Source organism: Neltuma alba, unplaced genomic scaffold, assembly GCF_004799145.2.
Source record: "Neltuma alba isolate B1F8T4 unplaced genomic scaffold, ASM479914v2 tig00012380_pilon, whole genome shotgun sequence".
NCBI lineage: Eukaryota > Viridiplantae > Streptophyta > Magnoliopsida > Fabales > Fabaceae > Neltuma > Neltuma alba.
The window spans coordinates 36,235-57,511 of NW_021636878.1; the positions used below are offsets into that span (position 1 = coordinate 36,235).

The 21,277-nt window shown below is 34.9% G+C and overlaps 1 protein-coding gene, 1 long non-coding RNA gene and 1 pseudogene across 2 annotated transcripts; all 3 read right to left on the bottom strand.

Annotated features, from left to right (window-relative positions):
- Positions 1–2,058: 2,058 nt before the first annotated feature.
- On the bottom strand, positions 2,059–2,657 carry LOC114726518 (uncharacterized). Its single transcript, XR_003738512.1, has 2 exons — positions 2,545–2,657; positions 2,059–2,205 (listed from the first exon to the last, which is right to left on the bottom strand). It is a non-coding gene; the product is annotated as an uncharacterized LOC114726518 (long non-coding RNA).
- Positions 2,658–2,659: 2 nt separating this feature from the next.
- LOC114726527 (protein LIGHT-DEPENDENT SHORT HYPOCOTYLS 6-like) lies at positions 2,660–3,285 on the bottom strand (the record flags this gene model as incomplete). The annotated part of the gene is made up of 1 exon (XM_028913133.1): positions 2,660–3,285. A coding segment is annotated over exon 1 (582 nt), but the record flags the coding sequence as incomplete, so codon positions are not given.
- A 9,931-nt stretch (positions 3,286–13,216) lies between these two features.
- LOC114726528 (rab3 GTPase-activating protein catalytic subunit-like) lies at positions 13,217–21,183 on the bottom strand (annotated as a pseudogene).
- Positions 21,184–21,277: the final 94 nt, after the last annotated feature.

The following is a 21,277-nucleotide window of genomic DNA, read 5'->3' on the forward strand; positions in this document are numbered from 1 at the left end:
CAGGTCAAAACTAGCGGAAGTTGAAAGCCCTAGGCGCCGCGCTCAAAATAAGAGGCAAGATTGAGGCACCCATGATCAGTATTAGTTTACTAACACACTGTGCTGCGATGCAGTGATTGGTTCGCATCGGTTCCATGTTATATTAGTTAGAAGCTATGAGGAGTTTGATAGATATATGAATCCGAGATTTGGGAGGATTTATGAATTTTTCAGCTCTGTAAAATGTTGTTCATAAATTCATATACTGAGTTTTACCAACGTCGTAACTCGCGTCATTGATATTGACACATGAGCAAGAACGCGTTTTGTGAGATAAAACATCATGGCCCTATTATGGACTGTTCTGTCAAAGTGAGGGACCAAAAGCAATCAATAAATTTGCAGAATGTGAAGACCAAAGGCAAGCTAATTAGGGTTTTGATTTGGGGCCCCTCACTTCGACCTCAAAGTCCACAGGACATGCACGCTCTACCTGATGCTTGCCCAATAACATAGGCTTTAATGTTTGATTGAGAGCGTTTAAGGTTTTAATATGGATCAGCCGCGACAAATATATACCCTTCTCAAATTCATGTTGACCTTGTTTAATTTGGAGAGAGAACTTGTTTTACAGTTATGAAAAGGTTGGAGGATGAAAGAAGAAAGGATCGATAAATTTAAATATTCTTGAGAAACAGGGGCCACCGCTCGTAATAAAGAAAAAACAAAGGAAAGTGAGAAATAAAGTGCCCCATACGAAATTATGTGGTTCCACAAAAGGCCAGAAAGCGAAAGTTCTCGCTATATGCAAGTATTCATTATATATAGTCAGAGAGAAGAGCGTAGGAAGAAAAAATAATGCCAGAAAAAGAAGAACCAAACAAAAAAGCAATCCAGGAAATAATTTCAATACATTACGGTCCATCATTATGAGTAGATGATGATGATTCATGATTTTAGTGGACGGTCCAAAAATCCGATTCAATTTAAAATTCAGAAATGTGGATTTTTTCTGGAGTGGCTGGTGGGTCTATGCTATAATAACAACACAACATAATCAATCGTAGCTAGGATTTATAATAATAAAAATAGACAAAATAAATAATAATATATATAAAATGCAAGTGAGGAATGGTTGGCTGGCTGTCGCTTTCATGCTTAGGCGGGGGTTTCCCATATAAAAATAAATGAATAAATAAGAGCAGCAATCACAAGAGGATCAGTTTTTATTTTCATTGATGCTTTGTAGACTCTATTTTTTTCTAGGGGTGTTATTATCACAGAAAGAAATGTCAATTATAGGTATCTTAGAACAGAGAAAAAGGCAAGGTAAGGAAGGAACAAAACAAGAAGGTGATGAAAGAGTTAAAATCCCAAAAACACCAACAAAATAAAGCCAAAATCTTAATGCCCAAGCCAACGATATAATGCCAACAAAATGCTTCGACCCGAATTGTAAAGAGAAGCCACCTGAAACAGGAGCTGAAGAATGTGTAAAAATGATACAAGCGCACGTGTACGTCAATACAACAGATAGATTGAGGCCAGCAGATCGATCTACACAGAGAACCTCCCTGGGGTCCAGATGAACAGTTTCCTGGAGTAGTACTGGTCTTATGAATTACTAAACTAGGCCATTATTGGACCCTATTTGACCCATATTCTCAATGTCTTTGCCTTAATTTCTTGCTTAAGCTAGTAGCAAAATCAAACGAGAAAATGATTTTCAATTATGGGGGTAGAGGGAGCAATTAAGGGCTATTATATACCCAATTAATTACTTCCATTTAGCCAAGGGAGGAATTGAGAGAGGATGGATAGCTGAGGCTATCATATAGCGATTTTTAAGTTTCAGTGTTCAAAGCCTTAACTTTCACCGGATTGATTATGCAAGTGCCCAGTTGTGATTGGATCAGCGTTCTCACCACCAGGTCAAGACAAAAAAACCAAACGTCATAATGAAAGCAAATGAATGATGTGCTTGCAAGTTTCCTCGGTGGCATAGTATACCTAGTGAGAATGTAGTTCTCACGCCCTGAACAGTAATCCCAAATCAAACAGAGAGAGACGAAGCATGAGTTCAGCCAGAAAATGAAAGGCTTTTGGAGCTATCTATATACTTTCGCGTTTCACGGTTACACAAGTATGAGTTAAGGTTGATATATAGGAAAAGAGGAGCAAAGTTAACCAGAGCTTTGTAGGTTCAGTTCATCGAGCTCTTTCGATCTACACGCAATTGAACAAAGGAAAAAGAACAAACAGTTGGTGATTGACCTAGCTAGCTGGTAACCAACAAGAGTGCTATACATTTATGGATATGCAGTTATGCATATATATATATATATATATATATATATATAGTTCCAATAGGTTAATTTTGACCGGGGGGGTCGATTCCGTCAGTCTGAGAAGATCGCCAAGAGTATGTGACTTATATAAGGCCGTAATCACAATTAATTTTCTTGAAACCAAAAATAGATCGTAGTGGGAAAAGGTAGAAGAAAAAAGTTATCAAAATGATTGAATTAAAATACTATACTGTCGTAGTAGTAACAGTAGCACTACCTGTACCTGTTCCTGAGGCAGCAGCAACACATCCACCTCCGCTAACAGTGGCGTCAACACCGTCAGCACCACCGCTTGCGGCACTAGCAGCAGTGCCATCTTTACTCTCGCCGTCGCCACCACTGCCAGTATTCCCTGCGGACGTGTTGACATCCACCTTAGTTGCGGTAACCGTAGGCCTTTTTCGCTTCTTCTTCTCATAAGGAATCCCTCTGGCCTTGGCTTGCCCTTCCCTGACTTCTCTCAGGTAAATTCTCACGGCTTTCGCCCCGAACGGGTTCGACTCCGGCCGTCCACCGTTCTCCTCGTAGGCCGCTCTCAGTCGTCCGATCAGGGCGTCGAGGCTCCCCCACGCCTGCTTCAGCGGGCACGCGCAAGGTGCTGGGGGGTTCGGGTGGCCAAAATAGGGGCACCCAGCTATGTGGACCTTGGTCTTTCCGAATTGGTCTAAGTACTTCAAGAACTCGATCACATGAGCTCCACTACAGCGCGCCAACGTCAATGGCGGCTTGTGGTTCCTCAGGTACTGCAAGAAGGTGTTCCAGTCCCGTCGCTTCTGCGACTCGTAGCGACTCGGTGGCGCGGGCGATGATGAGCCCTCGGCTTGAGGGGCAGCGGTGGTGGTACTCCCCGACGGATCCTCCGTGCTGTTAGGATCGGATGCACCGGGGCCGGAACCTCCTGATGCTGATTCCATGATGAGATCAACGAATTTTTCGGTGGAGCTAGTTGGCAGTTGAATGTTGAATGTTGAAGATATATAAGAAGGGAGGGGTTTTTGTTTTAGGTTTAGGTTTAAGGAAGAGAGGACGAAGAAGAAGAGGAAGTAGAGAAGGGGAAAATTGAAAAGGGAAGGCTCTGGTGATGGGACGTAAAAAGCATAAGATGAATGAATGAAAGAGACACGCTCTGATGCAAAGCTCAGCTCAGATTAACGAGAGAGAGAGAGAGAGAGGGAGAGAGAGGTGTTGAATGGTGTTACTGTATATGCAATTTCACATGGTGGTGGGCCCTTGGGGACGCGACGCCTTCACTGTTCATTACTGGCTTCCCTCCACTCTCTATCACCCTCGTGCTTCTCACTCGCCCCAAAACTTCATTGCATGCTACAAAGTACAATATAATTCAAATAAATTCTCGATGTATTTTTCTCTACATACAATCTCAATTATATTCTTAATATATAATTTTGAAAAATAATGAAATTAAAAATACTTGTTTATGGGGGTGACAATGAAATAGGTAAATTCGTTGGCAAAAAAAAAAAGAGGCGAAGTCCAGGTGAAAATATTCTGAGGAAGTCATGCTCCTTTTTAATTAATTATTTAGCTTCGTAGATATGAATGCATGGTTGAAAGATTTATCGCCCCTTTTTCTTCGGGTTATTATTTTTTAATCCTTAACTATTTGCTGGTTTTACAAAATTTTCATTTTACGAAAATCTTCTCGTAGTAGATTGAGACGAAAATTTAATATTATTATTCATATAATAAAGAAAGAAGAACTTTAAAGGACATCAAAAGTCAAATATAACATATAATTGAGGCGAAAGAAATAATATTTTTTTGTCTGTCCTTGGATTCTTCCCCTCGTTATTTTGGCAGAATGTAATGGTCAAATCTTGTTTACCCCTCGTTTGATTTTGCCTTGTGATGACTTACATCTGTTTTAATTATAAGATTTTATTTATAAATTATAAATAAAATTAAAAATAATATAATTAATGAGACTAAAAAATTAATTATCTTTTAATTTTATATTTTATTCGACAAAATTATAAAAATTAGAACATCTACTTTGGTGCATATCAAGATATTAATTGTATATCTGCAGTGTGCAACATGCGGTAAAGACATACTTGTATTTATGGGCATGTAATACTATATCGGTACTTAATATAAGATTCAATTGATTAATTTAGAGATATTAAAAAACTGAATAATGACTTAATTATAATATGTATTTTATGATCTTTTTAAAATACTTATACATATCATTAGATTATATATCAATTTATAAATAGGTAAATTAATTTTAAAAAATGATAAATATAAATATTTAAAATAATTTATTTAGCTTTCTTAATCTTTAGTCTTGTATTAATGACAAGAGGTATTAATATTTTAAATATTGATATTAATTAAATGTTCAACTTGACGCGTGATTTCACATATAACAAATCCAAATTCAAATAACACAGTGAAAGAATACATAAAAATAAGAATATTTTAAAAAAAATTAAAGGAATTGAAGCTGGTAGCAGACGAATAAAGAAAGATCAATAAGAATGTTTGCATTTTTCCCCTTATTATTTGATTCTTTCCAGCAAATGGACAGAACATGATCTGTAAATCTAAACTCGTGAGCAAGAGAAATTAACATATATTAAGAGACTGTTTGGGTGACTCTTAAAATCATAGTTTGGGAGGCAAAACTATAGTTTGGTTGGAATGTCACCTAAACAGTATTAATTTTGATGGCATAATCTGAAACCATGATTTTGGAACCCAAAACCATAGTTTTAGGAGAAGTGAGTCCATTATATTTCTGGCTCAAATTGGAGAGTATGATTGTGCCTGTCAAAATAAATCTCAACAATAATATGACTTTAACATCCATCAATTAATTTTTTATAAACATATTAATCTTATATCTTATAAATATATATACCCATATTAATTATTCATTAATTATATTATCTTATGTATTATTAATTATGTTAGTAAAAAATATATAATTAACAATTTTATTCCTTCAAATTAAAATATATCATAAAATCTATCTTTTATGTAATTATCATATTAACTTATGTCTTTTTTAGTAATTTATATATATATAATGTTTCTAATAACAACTATCTAAACACTTTCACTTCTCAGAATCACTTTTTCACAAAATCTATTCTTGACAAAATTTATTTTCCCCAAAATCTATTCTCCAGAAGCTATTTTCCAGACTATAGTTTGATTTCATCCAAACACCCCCTAAGCAAAATACACAACACACTAAAATAATTCAAAACGCATAATGTTAAATAATAATTAATTTTTAATTTTTAATTTTTAATATAGTGTGTTGTACTATATATACGTAATCTCTTATTGAATATGAAAAGACGTTGGAAATAAAAAGCCATCTATGTTTGTGTACTTTATTTATTATGTGTTCGGCAATCAAATGATGAAAGGAAGAATTTTTTACAGGAAACCTATTTTCATATTTCGCTCTGGCATTGCCCTATCTCTCTTTTTTTTTTTCTCTTAAATTAATAATAATGATGATGATAAAGGCCCCCACCCTAATATTTTCAATATTATCTCCTCACATATCCATTCTGATAATATAATGTATATATTCAACACTTTAATTAACACACACCCACACTATTTAAATTACAGACGTCTTTCCCCGCAGATTCTTTGTAAATATTGTATAATTTGTGATATAATTTATATTTTATAAGAAAAATTAATTTCATTTGGATTTATCTCAGCTTTCTTCGTGGACATAGTATTATTTAAATTTTTCTTACACATGATCAAAATATACTAGCCAAACAACCAAAATTCAAGGGCGATTGAGCTACTAATAATGGTTATTAATTCCAAGTTGAACCACCTGTGCACTGTCACGGGTTTAAAATCTTGAAAAAGATTCTCTGGAATCATCTTCTTATGATCTCATTAATTTTCAACCAAGTCATCGTAGAAAACAGATAGCTGGAATACACTTTCGAGCACTCATCGATCATCATTCACCAAACAAAAATACCAACAAAGTTAGTCAATATAATTATAAAATGTTAGCCACAAAATAATCAAGTGGAAAAAAATATATATGAATGATATTTTACTCTTTATCTCGCCATAGATAACAATTATTTCTTGAGCAAGAATATTATACTGCCTAGTAATTAATCAAAGAAATCGGTCAATCCAGATCATTTTTATTCAGTTTTAATTTAGCCATGTTAAATGTATTAATGTTGGCCTCATGCATTGTAAATAAATTTATTGTCTTTGCCATGAATAGTGTTACTTATTGAAGCTTTTGTATTACATATAAATAGTAAATTTACATTTTTCTCCTTTTATTATTTTTTCCAATTACAATTTTTTTTAAAAAAAAACCCACGAATTAAAAATCACTCCTTCTACTTTTGCCCTGTTAATTGAAATGAGGAAGCATGCAAAAATAATACGACAAAACTGTAGTAGTATATCACTGAGGCAAAAAAAGAATGAAAGGTGAAAAACAAAACAGGTAATTATGTGATCAATTTAATAAGCAGTGATTGGTTGTACCAATCCAATTAGGGGAACCCTAAATACCCTCCTCACATCATCGTCCGCGTCACACCCACTTCCTTCCTTGCCATCTATATATGCCTCAGCTTTCTATCAATGGAGATACCCTGAGTCTCCCTCAAAATTGATGTCTACTGTTGTTTTTATAATCATATCACGCGCATATACATTATGCTGGTGGGCACGAGTGACTAATGAGTGAATTGAACATTATTTAGATCTCGTCGGAAATATAAAATTTATTTTGTAGTATAATTTATGTTATAAAATAAGTTTTACAAAGTATTTAATTCTTCTCTCAAACACACCTTTTATCCAGTTAGTGAGTGAAGTTATAAACTGACTTGAGGGACTAACTATATATGTGTCTGCTTGCTATCAAGATAAGGCCCATTCGTCCCTTGCTTTATTGTTCCTTTCCGCTTATAATTACCTCATAAATAATTATCATCTGTTTTGGGGCTTGGATTTGGTCTGAGCTTATTTACGAAAGATATATATCATCAATCAATCGATATCCCAATTGGATTGGCTTTTACTTTTGATTAGGAACATGGCATGGCCATGGAACATATTGTACGTACGATTCATTAAAATAGCAGTCACCCCTTGTGACTTTATAGTACAAACATTACTCGAGTATTTTTTTCTGTTGTCTATGTTATGTACCTATGAAAAAGAACACGAACGTACGTGTCCTGATGAACTCATGATAATAATTAATTGGGAAAATTACACTCAGGTCCCACAGAGCATAATTAATATCAAAAAGGTCCCTCGAAATCGCAAAATGATTCTGAAGTCCCCAGGGACCTGTGTGTAATTAATTCTAATTGTGAAATTATGTAGTTACCCCTGTTAATTTGAATCTATTTACAACCTCAACAGTGACTGTTAACAACCCGAGAAGAGGTGGTTAACAACCTCAACAACGCCCCTGGTATTTCACAGAGTGAGTTGTCATGAGCACTGCCGAGGTTGTCAATCACGTCTTCTCGGGTTGTTAACAGCCACTGTTGAGATTGTAAACGAATTGCTGCAATAAAATTAGAACCTATTTACAACATCAACAGTGGCTGTTAACAACCCGAGAAGAGGTGGTTAACAACCTCAATAATGCCCCTGGCATTCCACAGAGTGAGTTGTCATGAGCACTGCCGAGGTTGTCAATCATGTCTTCTCGGGTTGTTAACAGCCATTGTTGAGATTGTAAACGAATTGTTGCAATAAAATTAACAGGGGTAAGTAGGTAATTTCACAATTAGAATTAATTACACACAGGTCCCTGGGAACTTCAGAATCATTTTGTGATTTCATGGGACCTTTTTGATATTAATTGTGCTCTGTGGGATCTGAGTGTAATTTTCTCTAATTAATTCAGAATCCAAGTCCAAGATTTGGGAAATCACAAAAATACAAACTTGTCACCATTTGATTTGAACTTTGAGTGCTCCAGAATCCTCTGAGAATTCGAAGCTTGAAAAACTTGGATCGAAATCGAATATTCTCTTTTCTTCCTTTATCATCTCCATGAGATGGAGATCGCATCCTGCATATTTTGCAATAGCCACAAATAATTATGGGCAAGGCATGAATTTGGGACACTAATTATTATTCGAGCTTAATGTTTAGTCTAATCGATATGGGTACCAACTTTGTCTGGTAAGCAATATTCTTCATATCAGTTTCATTTCACATGAATTTATATATATGTGACAAGAATTGATATATTGCTTGCACGCATCAATTATTCTATTACCATTATTTTACGATAATGTTCATATTTTAAAAACATAGGTGTGGTTCTCTGATGCATTGTCGAGAATAAAATCATTGGAAATATTATCACAAAAATCATAATATCCCTAGACCATACAAATATATACAAATTAAGTTCATTGAAAAGATTCAGTGCTGGAGTATCAAGTATTATTTGTTAACTGGGTGCTTTATTTTGTAAACCAGTAATTAGTTTTGGCAGCAACAAAATTATACTGAGCAATATTTTCACAAGAAGCTGAAGCAATTGTTCATAGATAATCAAGGTCATACATGAAAAAGGTAAAACTTAAACAACTAAAAAAGTTAAAAGCAAATATAACTAGCTATAATAAACACATCAATTATAAGATCTATAAGAAATCACATTACTCATGTATCATGAAATTCTTCAGGCTTTCTGTACAGTGTACAACAAGTCCTGAATCTAATTAAATAATCATAAAAAAAGTACGAATATCAGTAAATTACCATATATTATAGAACCAGCTAGTTATGAAGGAAGACGTACAATTATGTGTTGGTGGTGCAAAGAGATTGAAGAAGGGTTCGAATTAATGTATACAGATGTGGCAGTGGTCACGGGGATGTCCTAACTACCAATGAACTTGGGTAGTGAGATTCCTCTCACTAGCTATTCAATAAATCTACCCACATAGAATATATATATATATATATATATTATATATATATATATAAAATATAGCTGGCTCATCAAAATTTAAAGCCTGGCTTCTTGATTTTTGTGAATTAATTAAATCTACACGGATATTCCTTAATTAGAAAATTAAACGTAGACTTGCACGGAGTTTAAAACATAATTTATACTACCTTCTCTCCTTAATATAAAATCCTGTTTGACTTTTATTTTGATCCTAAATATAAGACCCCAATCTACTTTGTCTTTCATATTTATACATTTTTTCTAAAGTACCCCTTCTAATAATAAAAGTTTTAGTCAATACACTTGATTAGCAAGGATATTTTAAAAAAGACAACACCTATTTAGGACAAATAACTAACTCAACTTACTTTTTTAACCTCTTCAAATTAGTCAACTGGCTCTTATAATTAAGACCGGAGATAGCATATTGTAAATTGAACAGTACTATCAATGACACTCATATAATGTGAACCCGTTTGGAATAGCTTATAAGTAGTTTTCAATTATAATTTATGAAATACAGAGTAAATATTACGGAGAAGTTTTGTCTCGATTTACTTGAAATGTCTTTATAAGAGATTTCAATCGTGATGACAAACAGGCATGTATGTGTATTTGCTGGTTGAGGGAAAGAAGACAAAAACGGACTATAGCAAGCTATAGCAAGTTGGTTATCGATGTAAATTGTGTATGAAGTACTATAGTTACTAGAATTAATTGAAATATGTAAATATGTTAATAACAAATTTATATCAGAAGCGACTGTATCACCTCTTTGACTGGCCCCTAAAAGCGTTTTAGAGAATATATTATGCGCCTCCAAAATTGGAGTCTTGGTAAAAGGAAAAAAAACTTTTTTTTTTGGGGAAAAAAAATGAAGAAATTGTTATTTTATTAATGGGATGCTATGTGCTAAGCCTGACACCTCTCGTTAATATTCTTCATCGAATAGGTTCGATTTGTTCGCAGACTAACGTACTTAAGATAATGTTGGATGTCAATCTCAGTACCCCACAAGAGTCACAGCAACTATATATATATATATATATATATAAATATATAAATAAAGACACACACATATGTGATTTTTCATAAGTACGATGCCCCACCGGTTGAGATTCCTTCTCATTATTCATCCTTGAAGTAATCAAAAGCTGGGATAGCCAATCCTACAATGACCCTTAAGACTGAAATATCAAATATATATTATATAACAGAAAAATGCAGGTTTGCCCCTAAAAAAGGAGGAGGAGGAGGAGGAGCACAGCTTGAGCTGCGTTTGAACTTGTTAGAAAAAGCATGAACAAGAAAGAAAACTAGTGTGTACGATGTTTTAATTTTTCAATAAAATTTCGAATTATGTGATAATATTTTCATGTAAGATTCGATTTTAATTATATGACTGTTTTCCCCCCCAAAAAATACGTATTATTTTGTTTGAAAGTTTCATATCAAGTACGTATTCAAAATACACTTAAATTACGTTGAAATGGAAATTAGTAGTCGGGGTTAGGTTGCGATTTAGATAGATTTTGACGTATTGATGATAAACCATAGGCCTAGTTTTAATCTCCTAGCTTGGCTGATATAATTAACAATAATCAGCGATTCAGCTGACCTGTCTTAGTGCGGTTTAATCAAACTTCCAAGCAAGGAAACATGAAAATAAAGAAAATAGTTGAAACAATTTTCCTAAGCTTGCTAAGGGATTTTTTTTCCCAAAAAAGGAAGCCGTATCAAGTGAAATTATTAAAAAAATACACATGTACACGCATCACGGCTTCATATATATCTAGAATAGCTAACTATATATTTTCAGGAATCAGTTTCAGTGCTTATCACTTTGACGAGCACTATAAACTCATCAGATCTGAATCTTTCATATTTCATTTGGATGGTCTAGATTTGATTTTTTTTATTTTTATTTATTCAAAATAATTATTTTAATATGTATATAATTTAAAATAAAGATAATCTCTTAACTATTATTCTTTCAACAACAATAATCTTTTCTATTTAAAAATAATTAATTAAATATTTTAAATATGAACTGTTCAAATCATATATAAATTATCTACATTTGATGAGTTTAGGATGCTCACCAAGGTGATGAGTATTGAAACTGGTTCCATATTTTCGTACACCAATTTTACACGCATCAGCTTGTGTGTGATAAGGCAAATTTCATGATCAAACAGGTCTTTTGTTGAAGAATGATCTTGACAAGATTAATATAATTATATATGCAAGCAACTTATTGTGTGTGCACACCGCATCTTTAATTAAAATTTATTACGTGAATTCATTTTATGAGAACAGTATTTTATGCTTAGTAAGTCTGTTTTAGCTTGACCAATCAGTAGCAAGTATAGCTTTTCAAATTGTAGAGTGCGTAGAACTGATATTGGATGAATTGGCAGCGTTCTCACGTCGTTTGTGACAGTACCGGCATCCGCCAAAAGAAAAGCACGTTGCTATCTTACCATTGCACGTTATTATAATATTCTCATACAATGATAATGATGCCTTTCACACGCGAGAACCGACGATCTCTTTGTACTTTCCCATATCTTTTGCGTTGCCAAATGACTTTCAGCTTCCCCTTCACTTCCTAAGTCATCACAGCCTTCAAATTTTGTCTCTTGTCTTTGTACTGTTCGGGATTTTGGATGACACTCGTATTCTTTCATGGATGATATATATGTACACAATTGAAGGAAATTCAAATGCATCTTTCAAAATTCTTTCATAGATTAATGAGAATTGTGTTTAATAAAATGAGTTAGTCCCTCAAAATACGGTGAATCGTTGTTCGGATCTTTATTAAAAGTGTTAACATTTACTATTGAATAGCGTCTTAAACGTACTTTTAATCGAAAGATACTTGTACTTAATTTTAAACAAAACTCCAATTGTTATGTTATTTTTTATTTAAAATTTTAATAATAAGCATTTAAAACGAACAAGAAATGTTAGCCAGTTGGATGAATGCATGGAATCAATCTTGCGAACTGCAAGACGATGATGGGCTATCATTGAACAGGGGGCGATCTGAGACCATATATCACAAAGCTACGAAGCGAGGGTTGTTGCCATGTTGGCACTGGACGAGCATAGTATGAAGGAGTTAAAATCGCAAATAGTATCAATAAGGATTGAATCTAACAAAAATGATTAATTTCTCATAAATCAATGTTTGAATTCCTCTTTAAAAAAGTGTTCACATTTAATATCCAGCAGTGACTTTAATAAAATTGTCTTGCTTATGCGTAATAAAAAAATGATGAAAATGGTAGAGTCGTTTGCACTTTTACCTCCTCCATCGTCTAACATCGTTGAGTTGCAACAGTACACATTCACTAATAAGATTCGCACGGCAACCCCGCCATAATAAAATCACGCACGAAATATAGGCTGTCTTCAGCTCAGTGTGTACGAGATCGCATTGCGTCATTACCATTCAGTTGACGATTGGGCCCACATCGAAGACGAGAGACTGCGCTCACGGAGAAATCGTTTTTTCTTCATTCGCTGTGTCACTGAGATTCTCTATTGTTCAGATCAAATCCAATCTAGTCCTAACATGTTTATATAAATATATATACTTATGTTTGATTTAATCTGCTCAATATAGGTAATATTAGATTCTAATCAGGCGCTTTAGAGGAGGACCAAGTAATTAATAATAGTCCTTCGCAAATTCCTCACACAACTAACAAATTTACTCCCCCTGCAATTCTACGTTGTTTAAATCATATTGTAACAGTACATAACATGTTAATTTATATTTTCATATATTATCAAATTTGAATTAGAAGATTTAACCGCAGTGGGCAGAAGCTTGCTCATGCCACCTGAGGAGCATCGCCCTTTTCCTCTTTGCGGATTTGGGGTTAGGAAAAGAGGGAAAAGATTTCTAGCATAGATCCAATCCATCCGCTTCAATAATATATAGACACTGTCACTTATGAATCAACATATCAACATGTTAGACACATTTTTTAATCGAATCTATTCCTCACATATTTATATAATTACTTGTTACTTATGTTTAATTTAACCTGTTTAGTACGGGTGATACTAAATTTTAATCAGACGCTTTAAAGGAGGACCGAGTGAAGAGGCCAATTCCTTGTGAACAAAACCGTAATCAGAACATCTGATGAATAAATCAATCACATGAGACAACAGAAAGTGCTACCCGGAGGTCATTTGATGTTCCACTCGTATACATCCGATAACTCTTCAATTCATTTTGAGAAGCGCCTGTATCACAAGCTGCATAGTGATTCTCGTTCACCTCATCGCACAGAGTAAATATAATCTCCCTCAGGATTGGTTCATGGCCGTTGAGAAGATTGCCCATGCTCAGAACTTTTCTCCAAGATTGATTGGCCGTGGGAGGACTGAACATATTGGACACCACTGCTCTCTCATGATTCCTTACCTCCAGTTTCCTGCCATACTCCTAACAAGAAAATAGCATGGGGAAATTACACGTCAGTCCATGCCCAGGAAGTCTTAGGGTCGGACAAGGTTAAGTTTTTCCTAGATGTTTGTAATGAAGTTCTTCTATTAAAACATAACTTCGGTCTTTAATATAAGATGTATTTTGTAGTTCATTTTAAACTACAAAGTATAAACTGGATGTTATATTAAGGATCGGGCTTAGTAATATATAAGCATTCTGTTTCAACTAGCCCTCATTGTTTATTGCAGACTCCTGTGAAACTTGATTTTTAATACAACCAAATTAGGCCACTGGCATAGAGGTATTTCACCTTATTAACAATGTCGTCTGTTAAGCCTGTTCCCATTCTCGGACTATAGAAGTTGTAGAAATCACCAAAAATTTCTCTAGAGAGTCGTGGTGCCCGCAGAAGCTTGCGGTGTAGAGAAGCAGCAGTAGTCAATAATTTCTCAACATGCTCGAAAACGATACAAAGTCGTCTTAGGTCATTAATAGTCTCACTATCTGCATATAGACGATTCACTGCAATAAAATGGAACTCGAAGTTAACTAATAGATACCTTGCAACGGTTTCAGTCCAGAAGCCAGAAACTAGTGAATAGATACCTTGCAACGGTTTCAGTCCGGATGCCAGGGTACGGTAAAGTTGGTCCATCTTCGTCCCCATCTGTTTCAGTTCTCCATAACTGGTCTGATTTAGTGTGTCTACCGCTGCCCTGAAGGCAGTACAAACCATTTGCTCAAGCAATTGATGTGGCCGTAGAGTTTCCAGGTAATGAAGCACCTAGAAATTTCAGGATGCTAAATAAATAAGAGAAAACGAGATACAGGGGTGATCAGGAGCACGTATCTTAATTCTCAAACACCCTTAATATTTGAACAAATATGTCTTTTCTTTCCTCACGTTGAAAACAATGGGGACTGAAATAACATGTTCAACTCAAGCACCATCTAGAGGATCCTCACAGAGTTGTTATGTCATCATCTCCTCCCAAATGTAAATGTGGGGAAATTCATGTATTAATCCCTAAATTTTAAACCAGAATCCATAAAATGATTTCTGCTCCTGGGTCCTGAGTCTTTATTAGTTCTTATTGTTTTGTTTGTCAACCTATTATTTCCTCCATTATCTCAGGTTTGCCTTGATCTATTTCCTTTCGTATCATGATTTAGCAACCTTTTATATATAGGTTGCCTTCTCTAACGAATACGATTAAAAAATAGAGGCGTCAATGCTTTAAAAACCTTCAAAATGCAATGGCAAGACTAATTTTAAATTCCTGGTTTAAGAAAAATCAAGAGCAGTCATGTATTCGTTGGAGATCAATGTAGTCAACTGGCAAAAGTTGGTAAGAATTTCTCATTCTCGATGCTGAAGTGAAAATATGACCTCAATTCTCAAACACTTCTTTTAATGCTGGTCACTTCAGACTGATTGTAGTGAGTAACTAAACTAAGCAAAAGCAGGCTTCTGCATTTCACAAATGAATCATAAAAGTAAATTTTCAAGGATAAGTATTAGCTTTTGAGTGACTGGTTTAGTTTAAAAAATGAGCACACGGAGGTCAAAATCATATCACCCACAAGAAGTTGGTTAAAGTTTCCGCTACACACAAAAAATATAGAAGATCATATGACCTCCAAGGATTCTTAAGATCCCACCCTTGGCTCCACATAAAAGGAAAAGTGAAGATTTTGTTTAAGCAGTTTAATGGTTGAGCTGCCAAATAAAACCTAAAAAAGACACAGAAATCACGTCTGGTGCAGTGTTTAGAAAATCATATTGGTACTTTTCAGTTCTCTTGTACCCAGTAAAATCACATAGGTCAAAGCTGCAATAGCATCACAATGAAGATAGTGAAACATACAGAAAAAGGAACTCCATATAATAAATGTCCTGTAAGACAGCAAAAATCTGCTTCACTATAGCACAACATTAACATAAAAAACAAAATATTCATTTCACGGAAAAGACTTACTTTTTCTCCCTCTCTATTTGGATCGAGAAGAGGCTTCTGTTCAGAAGCAGGAAGAGCAGATGCACTATCCCAAATATTTCTCCACAGGTTCCCTTGCTCAGACATCCTCTTTGAAAGTCGCCCTTTTGGAGGCCAAATATCTTTTGACTTCTCAACTCCATCGCCACTTTGCAATATGCTGTCTTCAAGGTCATCCTCTTCCCAATCTCCAGGTGAATGCCACCTTATGAAGTCTTCAAAGACAGCATCTGGATTTGCTGCTTTAAATGCTGACATGTCTGATATCATCAAAGCCAGTTAGTGTCAGTCATATCTGGCATCATTAATATTATAAATTCCCGGTATTCATTATAAACCATGAAGAAAATTTTTCCCAGAGAGGAAACAGGAGGTATGGCAACCAAAGAATACATATATCTACCCTCTCAATATTTTAAAGAGGAAAAAGGAAAATCCAAAAATCTTATTTCAACCAATTCACTTTTGATGATAATGCCTCCAATGCAGGCAAGGGACGAGATACATGATTGTATCAAGAGGACTAGTATGTTTGTTTATGCTTACACGCTAAAGGCATTAACAACATATAACTAATAGTAAAGATAGTGTCATCAACGCCAGATGGTGGCAAGCCCAAAAAACACCATAGGTGATGGCCGCCAAAGCCATAGCAGCCACCATGCCATAGCCTTCGCAAAAGATAAAAAGGAGAAGCACCACTTTAAAGTCATTTATTTATGTCGTATTTCTAGGTTTGTATTTCTACATCATGGAATTGTTGCAAAGAACTCAGATTTTGGGATTTGATCAGAGACGGGAATTCATTAATTCTTTGAGAATTCATTAATTCTTTGAACATTCAAGAATTTAGACAAGTCCCTTGAGAAAAGGAGAAAACAGTGAAAGGAATTTTAGACAGGATAGAATGATTGGATGATAGGATAAGACGCATCAAGTCATCCTGATATGATTTCTCCATTAGATAGTTATAAAATTTCCAATTTTAATGATTTTTAGAGATTGTAGTTACTTGGCTAAACTTGTTCACTGGAACTTGGAATATTTGAGGGGGCAGATGGAAAAAAGTTAATACTCAAAGCAATTTCAAAATCTGAAGTTCGACAAAAAAAATGAAAAAATAAATTGGAGTTAAGTACAGCCACCCCATGTGAGTTCCAGGACAACAGATATCATCACAAGTCGTATAACTCTACCACAAATGAGTGTTATTTTACGAGTCTGATAATTACTACAATTACCTGAAGTTAAAATCTCTTTCTCCAGCTGTGCAGAAAAGTTCTGCAAAAGAATAATATGTAATTAGTAGCAATATATGCTTGGCAAATGGCTTATGTATGAATCCTACAGCATGTCAATTGCAAGCTAAGCATTACATGAATTAACCGAATTCAAATTAAATTCTAAGCTTCACAAAGCTCAAGGTAAAAAGTGGGTCGCACATCTAATCACTTAGTATCCACTCAAGACAGAATTCCTATCATCCAAACATATCTTCGCCTGTCATTGTTGCTGAGTCTTCATGTTGTCCACAAGCTCAGGGCTTGCCACTATCCACAGTTTAAGCAAACTTTCTTTGAAAGTAATATATTAGGCAATGAGAGGACCTTGGTATAAGTAAAAAGGTTTTTCAATCACATGTTATGTATTTTTATTTTTTGAAGCTCATCCTGTTTGATTTTATTTTCCAGCGCACCTGCTACACTGGTCATTAAGAGATTTGAATTGTCAGGAAATATATATATATATATATATATATAACACGGTGTGAATGGAAACCATAGAAACTGAGGTGTTCATACCTTCTACCAAGAGTAAAAAATCTACATCATCAGCAACAACAATAAAAAATTCATATTATTTTTTTGGCCCAAAATAATTCATATTAGTAAGTATTCCATCTACACATAAAAATGGTAAATAAAGAAATTAAATGTATATGCACGCATGCGAAATAACAACAGTGTAAGGGTAATGTCAGGCAGATTACTGATGCCTGTGAACCAACCGTTTCATGTAGCATGGATACGCTAATATGTAAGTCACTGATTTTTCATAATTTTATCAAACAACAAAGTGTCCTAGACAACAAACTTGCTTGAGTTGGAAATTAGAGACTAATGGCAGCATATTACTAATTCAACGCCCATCATCCCGATGTTTAGTCCCATAAAAACTGCCGGTTGTATCCTGATACTTGATCTATATTATATAGGTCCTTCTCTTACTTTCAGTCATTTGCCCATGTACTAAACATGACAAGTCTGCGCATTCCACAATGTTTTTAGTCAATAAAAGTTAACGCACTGCATAAGAGTTTAAGCTTACAAATGAATCGCCAGAGGCTTCTACAGCTTGAAGTCTCTCCTCATGCATGTCTTCTGTCATCAGTGGTGCTTCCTGCATGATAGCAAATAAGATCCAAAGCAACTTTTAGCAAACAAGTGAGATAATGCATCATAGTGACACTTTAAAATGGCGACTATATGTTAGAGAAACCTGGGTGTATGGGTTTGCATGCTTTGATATGACTTCAGAAGCATCATAGAATCAATAATGCCAGCTGAACCTCTCCTGGTGCTTTCTGAAGATTTTTTATCATTCAGCAGGTCCAAATCTTCAGTTTTGCTACCATCTCTGGCTATTGTTCTTCCACAAGAATGTGAATCACCAGCACTTGAAAAGCTGCACCGTGAAAATCATAGTCATGCACCAACTGTGCTGGAAACAAAACAACTCAAAACAGTTTGCAAGTATAGGAAAATCTTATGTGCCCTGGGGTACAAATCAATTATTTTTAAAAACAGGCATTTGACGATCAAAAACTATGCTAAAATCCAACAGCGAAAAGTACTAGGATAGTAATTCTCTCATATGGGAACATTCCAAAAAATAATAAAACTAAGAGAGTAAAGCTCTCCAATCTAATCATTATATCAGTCTGACTGTTAAATAAACACATGATACACCCGAAGCATGCTGCTAACAAAACACCACAAATATGCCGAGTAGAAGACTTTGTTTGGGGGGGGGCTATCAGGGAAATTTCTCCCTTTTCCAATTAATATTTCAAACATACTTGAGTACAACTAGAATATGGCTAACAATTTGAAATTTCAGAAGAGACCAAGATTAGAGACCCTGGCTATCCACAATTTCAGTGTGCCAAAAATTAGCAAGGCAAAATATTCATGCTGCATCCAAGGTTGCATGCATTATAGCAAATCTTAATTGGAATTCCAGCAAAGCAAGTAACCAAGGCCAAACACTTCGCAAACTGTTTTATTCTGACTTTCTTTGTTCAAAACTTTCCTGGCATACATGTTTGTACTATCAAGTCGAGCACTCATATTAACCTGCTTGCAAGTCAGAAACGCTTTCAAAGGGATGAAAAATGAATATTTTAAACTGATGGATGTAATTTAGTTCCGACCTCTGGCCAGCGAACACAAAATGCAAAAGAAGGGGTAAAATCAGCACATATATTTGCTATCCGACAGATGGGATGAAAATAACCAAGTTGGCTCTCACTTGCTAAGTTCACCTGTCAACTTTGCCAGAAACGTTTTCAATGGGTTTTTGCGTAGTGTATGAGTCATCCCCAACAACACTTTCATCCTGCATTTCATTTGATACCAGAGTCATGAGAAAAAATAATATAAAAATTACTGCTTACACAATAATCAATATAACAATAAAGAAACGAACAAATTAGTCTGAGACCTCAGTCATAGAGTCTGAATGATCCTCACTTCCAAGACAATCTTGAAAATCTTCATTCCATTGCTGCTTCTTTTCAATGCATATTGCAAGCTGAAAAGAAAAGCAGAAAATGGCAGGAACCATCTTAGCCTTATGCGCTATCACTGTGTAACCTGTAACAAATATATTAAACACTAATACGTCTTTGTAACTCAGAAAAATTTGCATTTTGATTATGAAAACTTCATTCAGGGGTAGAGGCTTCCAGAAATTAATTTTTGGATATCAATATTACTGTGAATAAGGCAGGGGGAGCATCAAGTACATCCAAAATATACTACTTTCAATCATAAATGATTGACAACCAATTTTGTGCACACAAATATTAAAGAAATTTATCGTGTCACCAAATGGAAATATAAAATAAATAGAATGTTTCAGACGACAAATAACGTTCATCAGAAAGTTTCATAAAATACAGATAGTTACATATAAACAAAGGAAAGCATGTTTAACCAAGGAGATTTACAAGGAGATTTCAATGATAAAATGAATTACCATCTGAAGTTTCTGGTTGATCAAACATGTGGAAAGGTCAATTGTACCATTACTGGCATTCGGGGTAATGGTTGCGACTCTTCCCAACACCACCTAACTTCCCGAACAAACTCTATCCATAGCACAGCAATAGCTGACAATACAGACCAAAATCGAGTCATACAAATAAAAAATACAGCACAGATAAGATATCAAACAATGCCTCATAGGTGATCAATGTTACTACTACCTTTGATAAGTTTTACAACAAATAAACCCCTCAATAAATTTGGTACATACCACGTATATTGCAGTTGCCAAACCAAGAGCATGTAAACAAAACTGTGCAAAGAGAGATGCAAGAGGCGCGCCTTTTATAGCTCGAGAAGTCTTATGCCCACCATCAAACAAGTCAGTGTGTTGAACTCCTGCACACATCACACTAGCATTCATAGCAAAACAAGGTAAAGTAGAACATCAAATCTAAACAACTTATTCTCACTATCACACTCTTACGTTCATTAAGTGATAAGAGCAATCAGATTGTAACCTCGGATCTGCTGAGATTCTAGGGCAGAATACCATATGCTCAACACTCCTCATGAGAACCTCTAACAACCTTAAGTGTGTTTCTACCATTTTCTCCTTAATAGATGCCATGCCAACTTTATCTCGTGTATAATAATTTTTCATCCAGGTCATGGTAAATAAAAAAGAAAAATTGCTCTTAGCAACTGAATTACTAATAGGAGCATTTCTTGTTTATTCACTGCTACTATAATTTGTGCCCAAAAACATGAATGAGATTAAACGAAGGGCACAAAATATATAGGGAGGAAGAGTTGCGTACCCTCATCATAAACAGTTCTCTCATAACACGATCTATAACTGCTGGTGAAGGTATAACCATTGAAGATTTTAACTTATCTGAGCCTGGATTGTCAGCTGCTACAAGCCAGGAAAAAGGATAATGTTGAACCTCTACCATCACTCAATAGCATTACCAAATAGCAAGTAATCGTAAAACCCAAAGCCTGCAAAATAAATAAAGAATGCACTCAAAAGATTCAAACCTGAGACAAAGTCTTCCAAAAATTGGGCCTCAAACGACATTTCCAATGCATCAGCTAGAAGGTGAAGCTGGGATGAAAATCCAATCGATTCCCTTTGGAACCTTTGAGTCTATAAGTACAGAAATATATTTATTAAAAAAGAAACAGAACAAACTTCAATTATGAATCGCAGAAGAGACTACATGAAAAATTATGGGCTATGC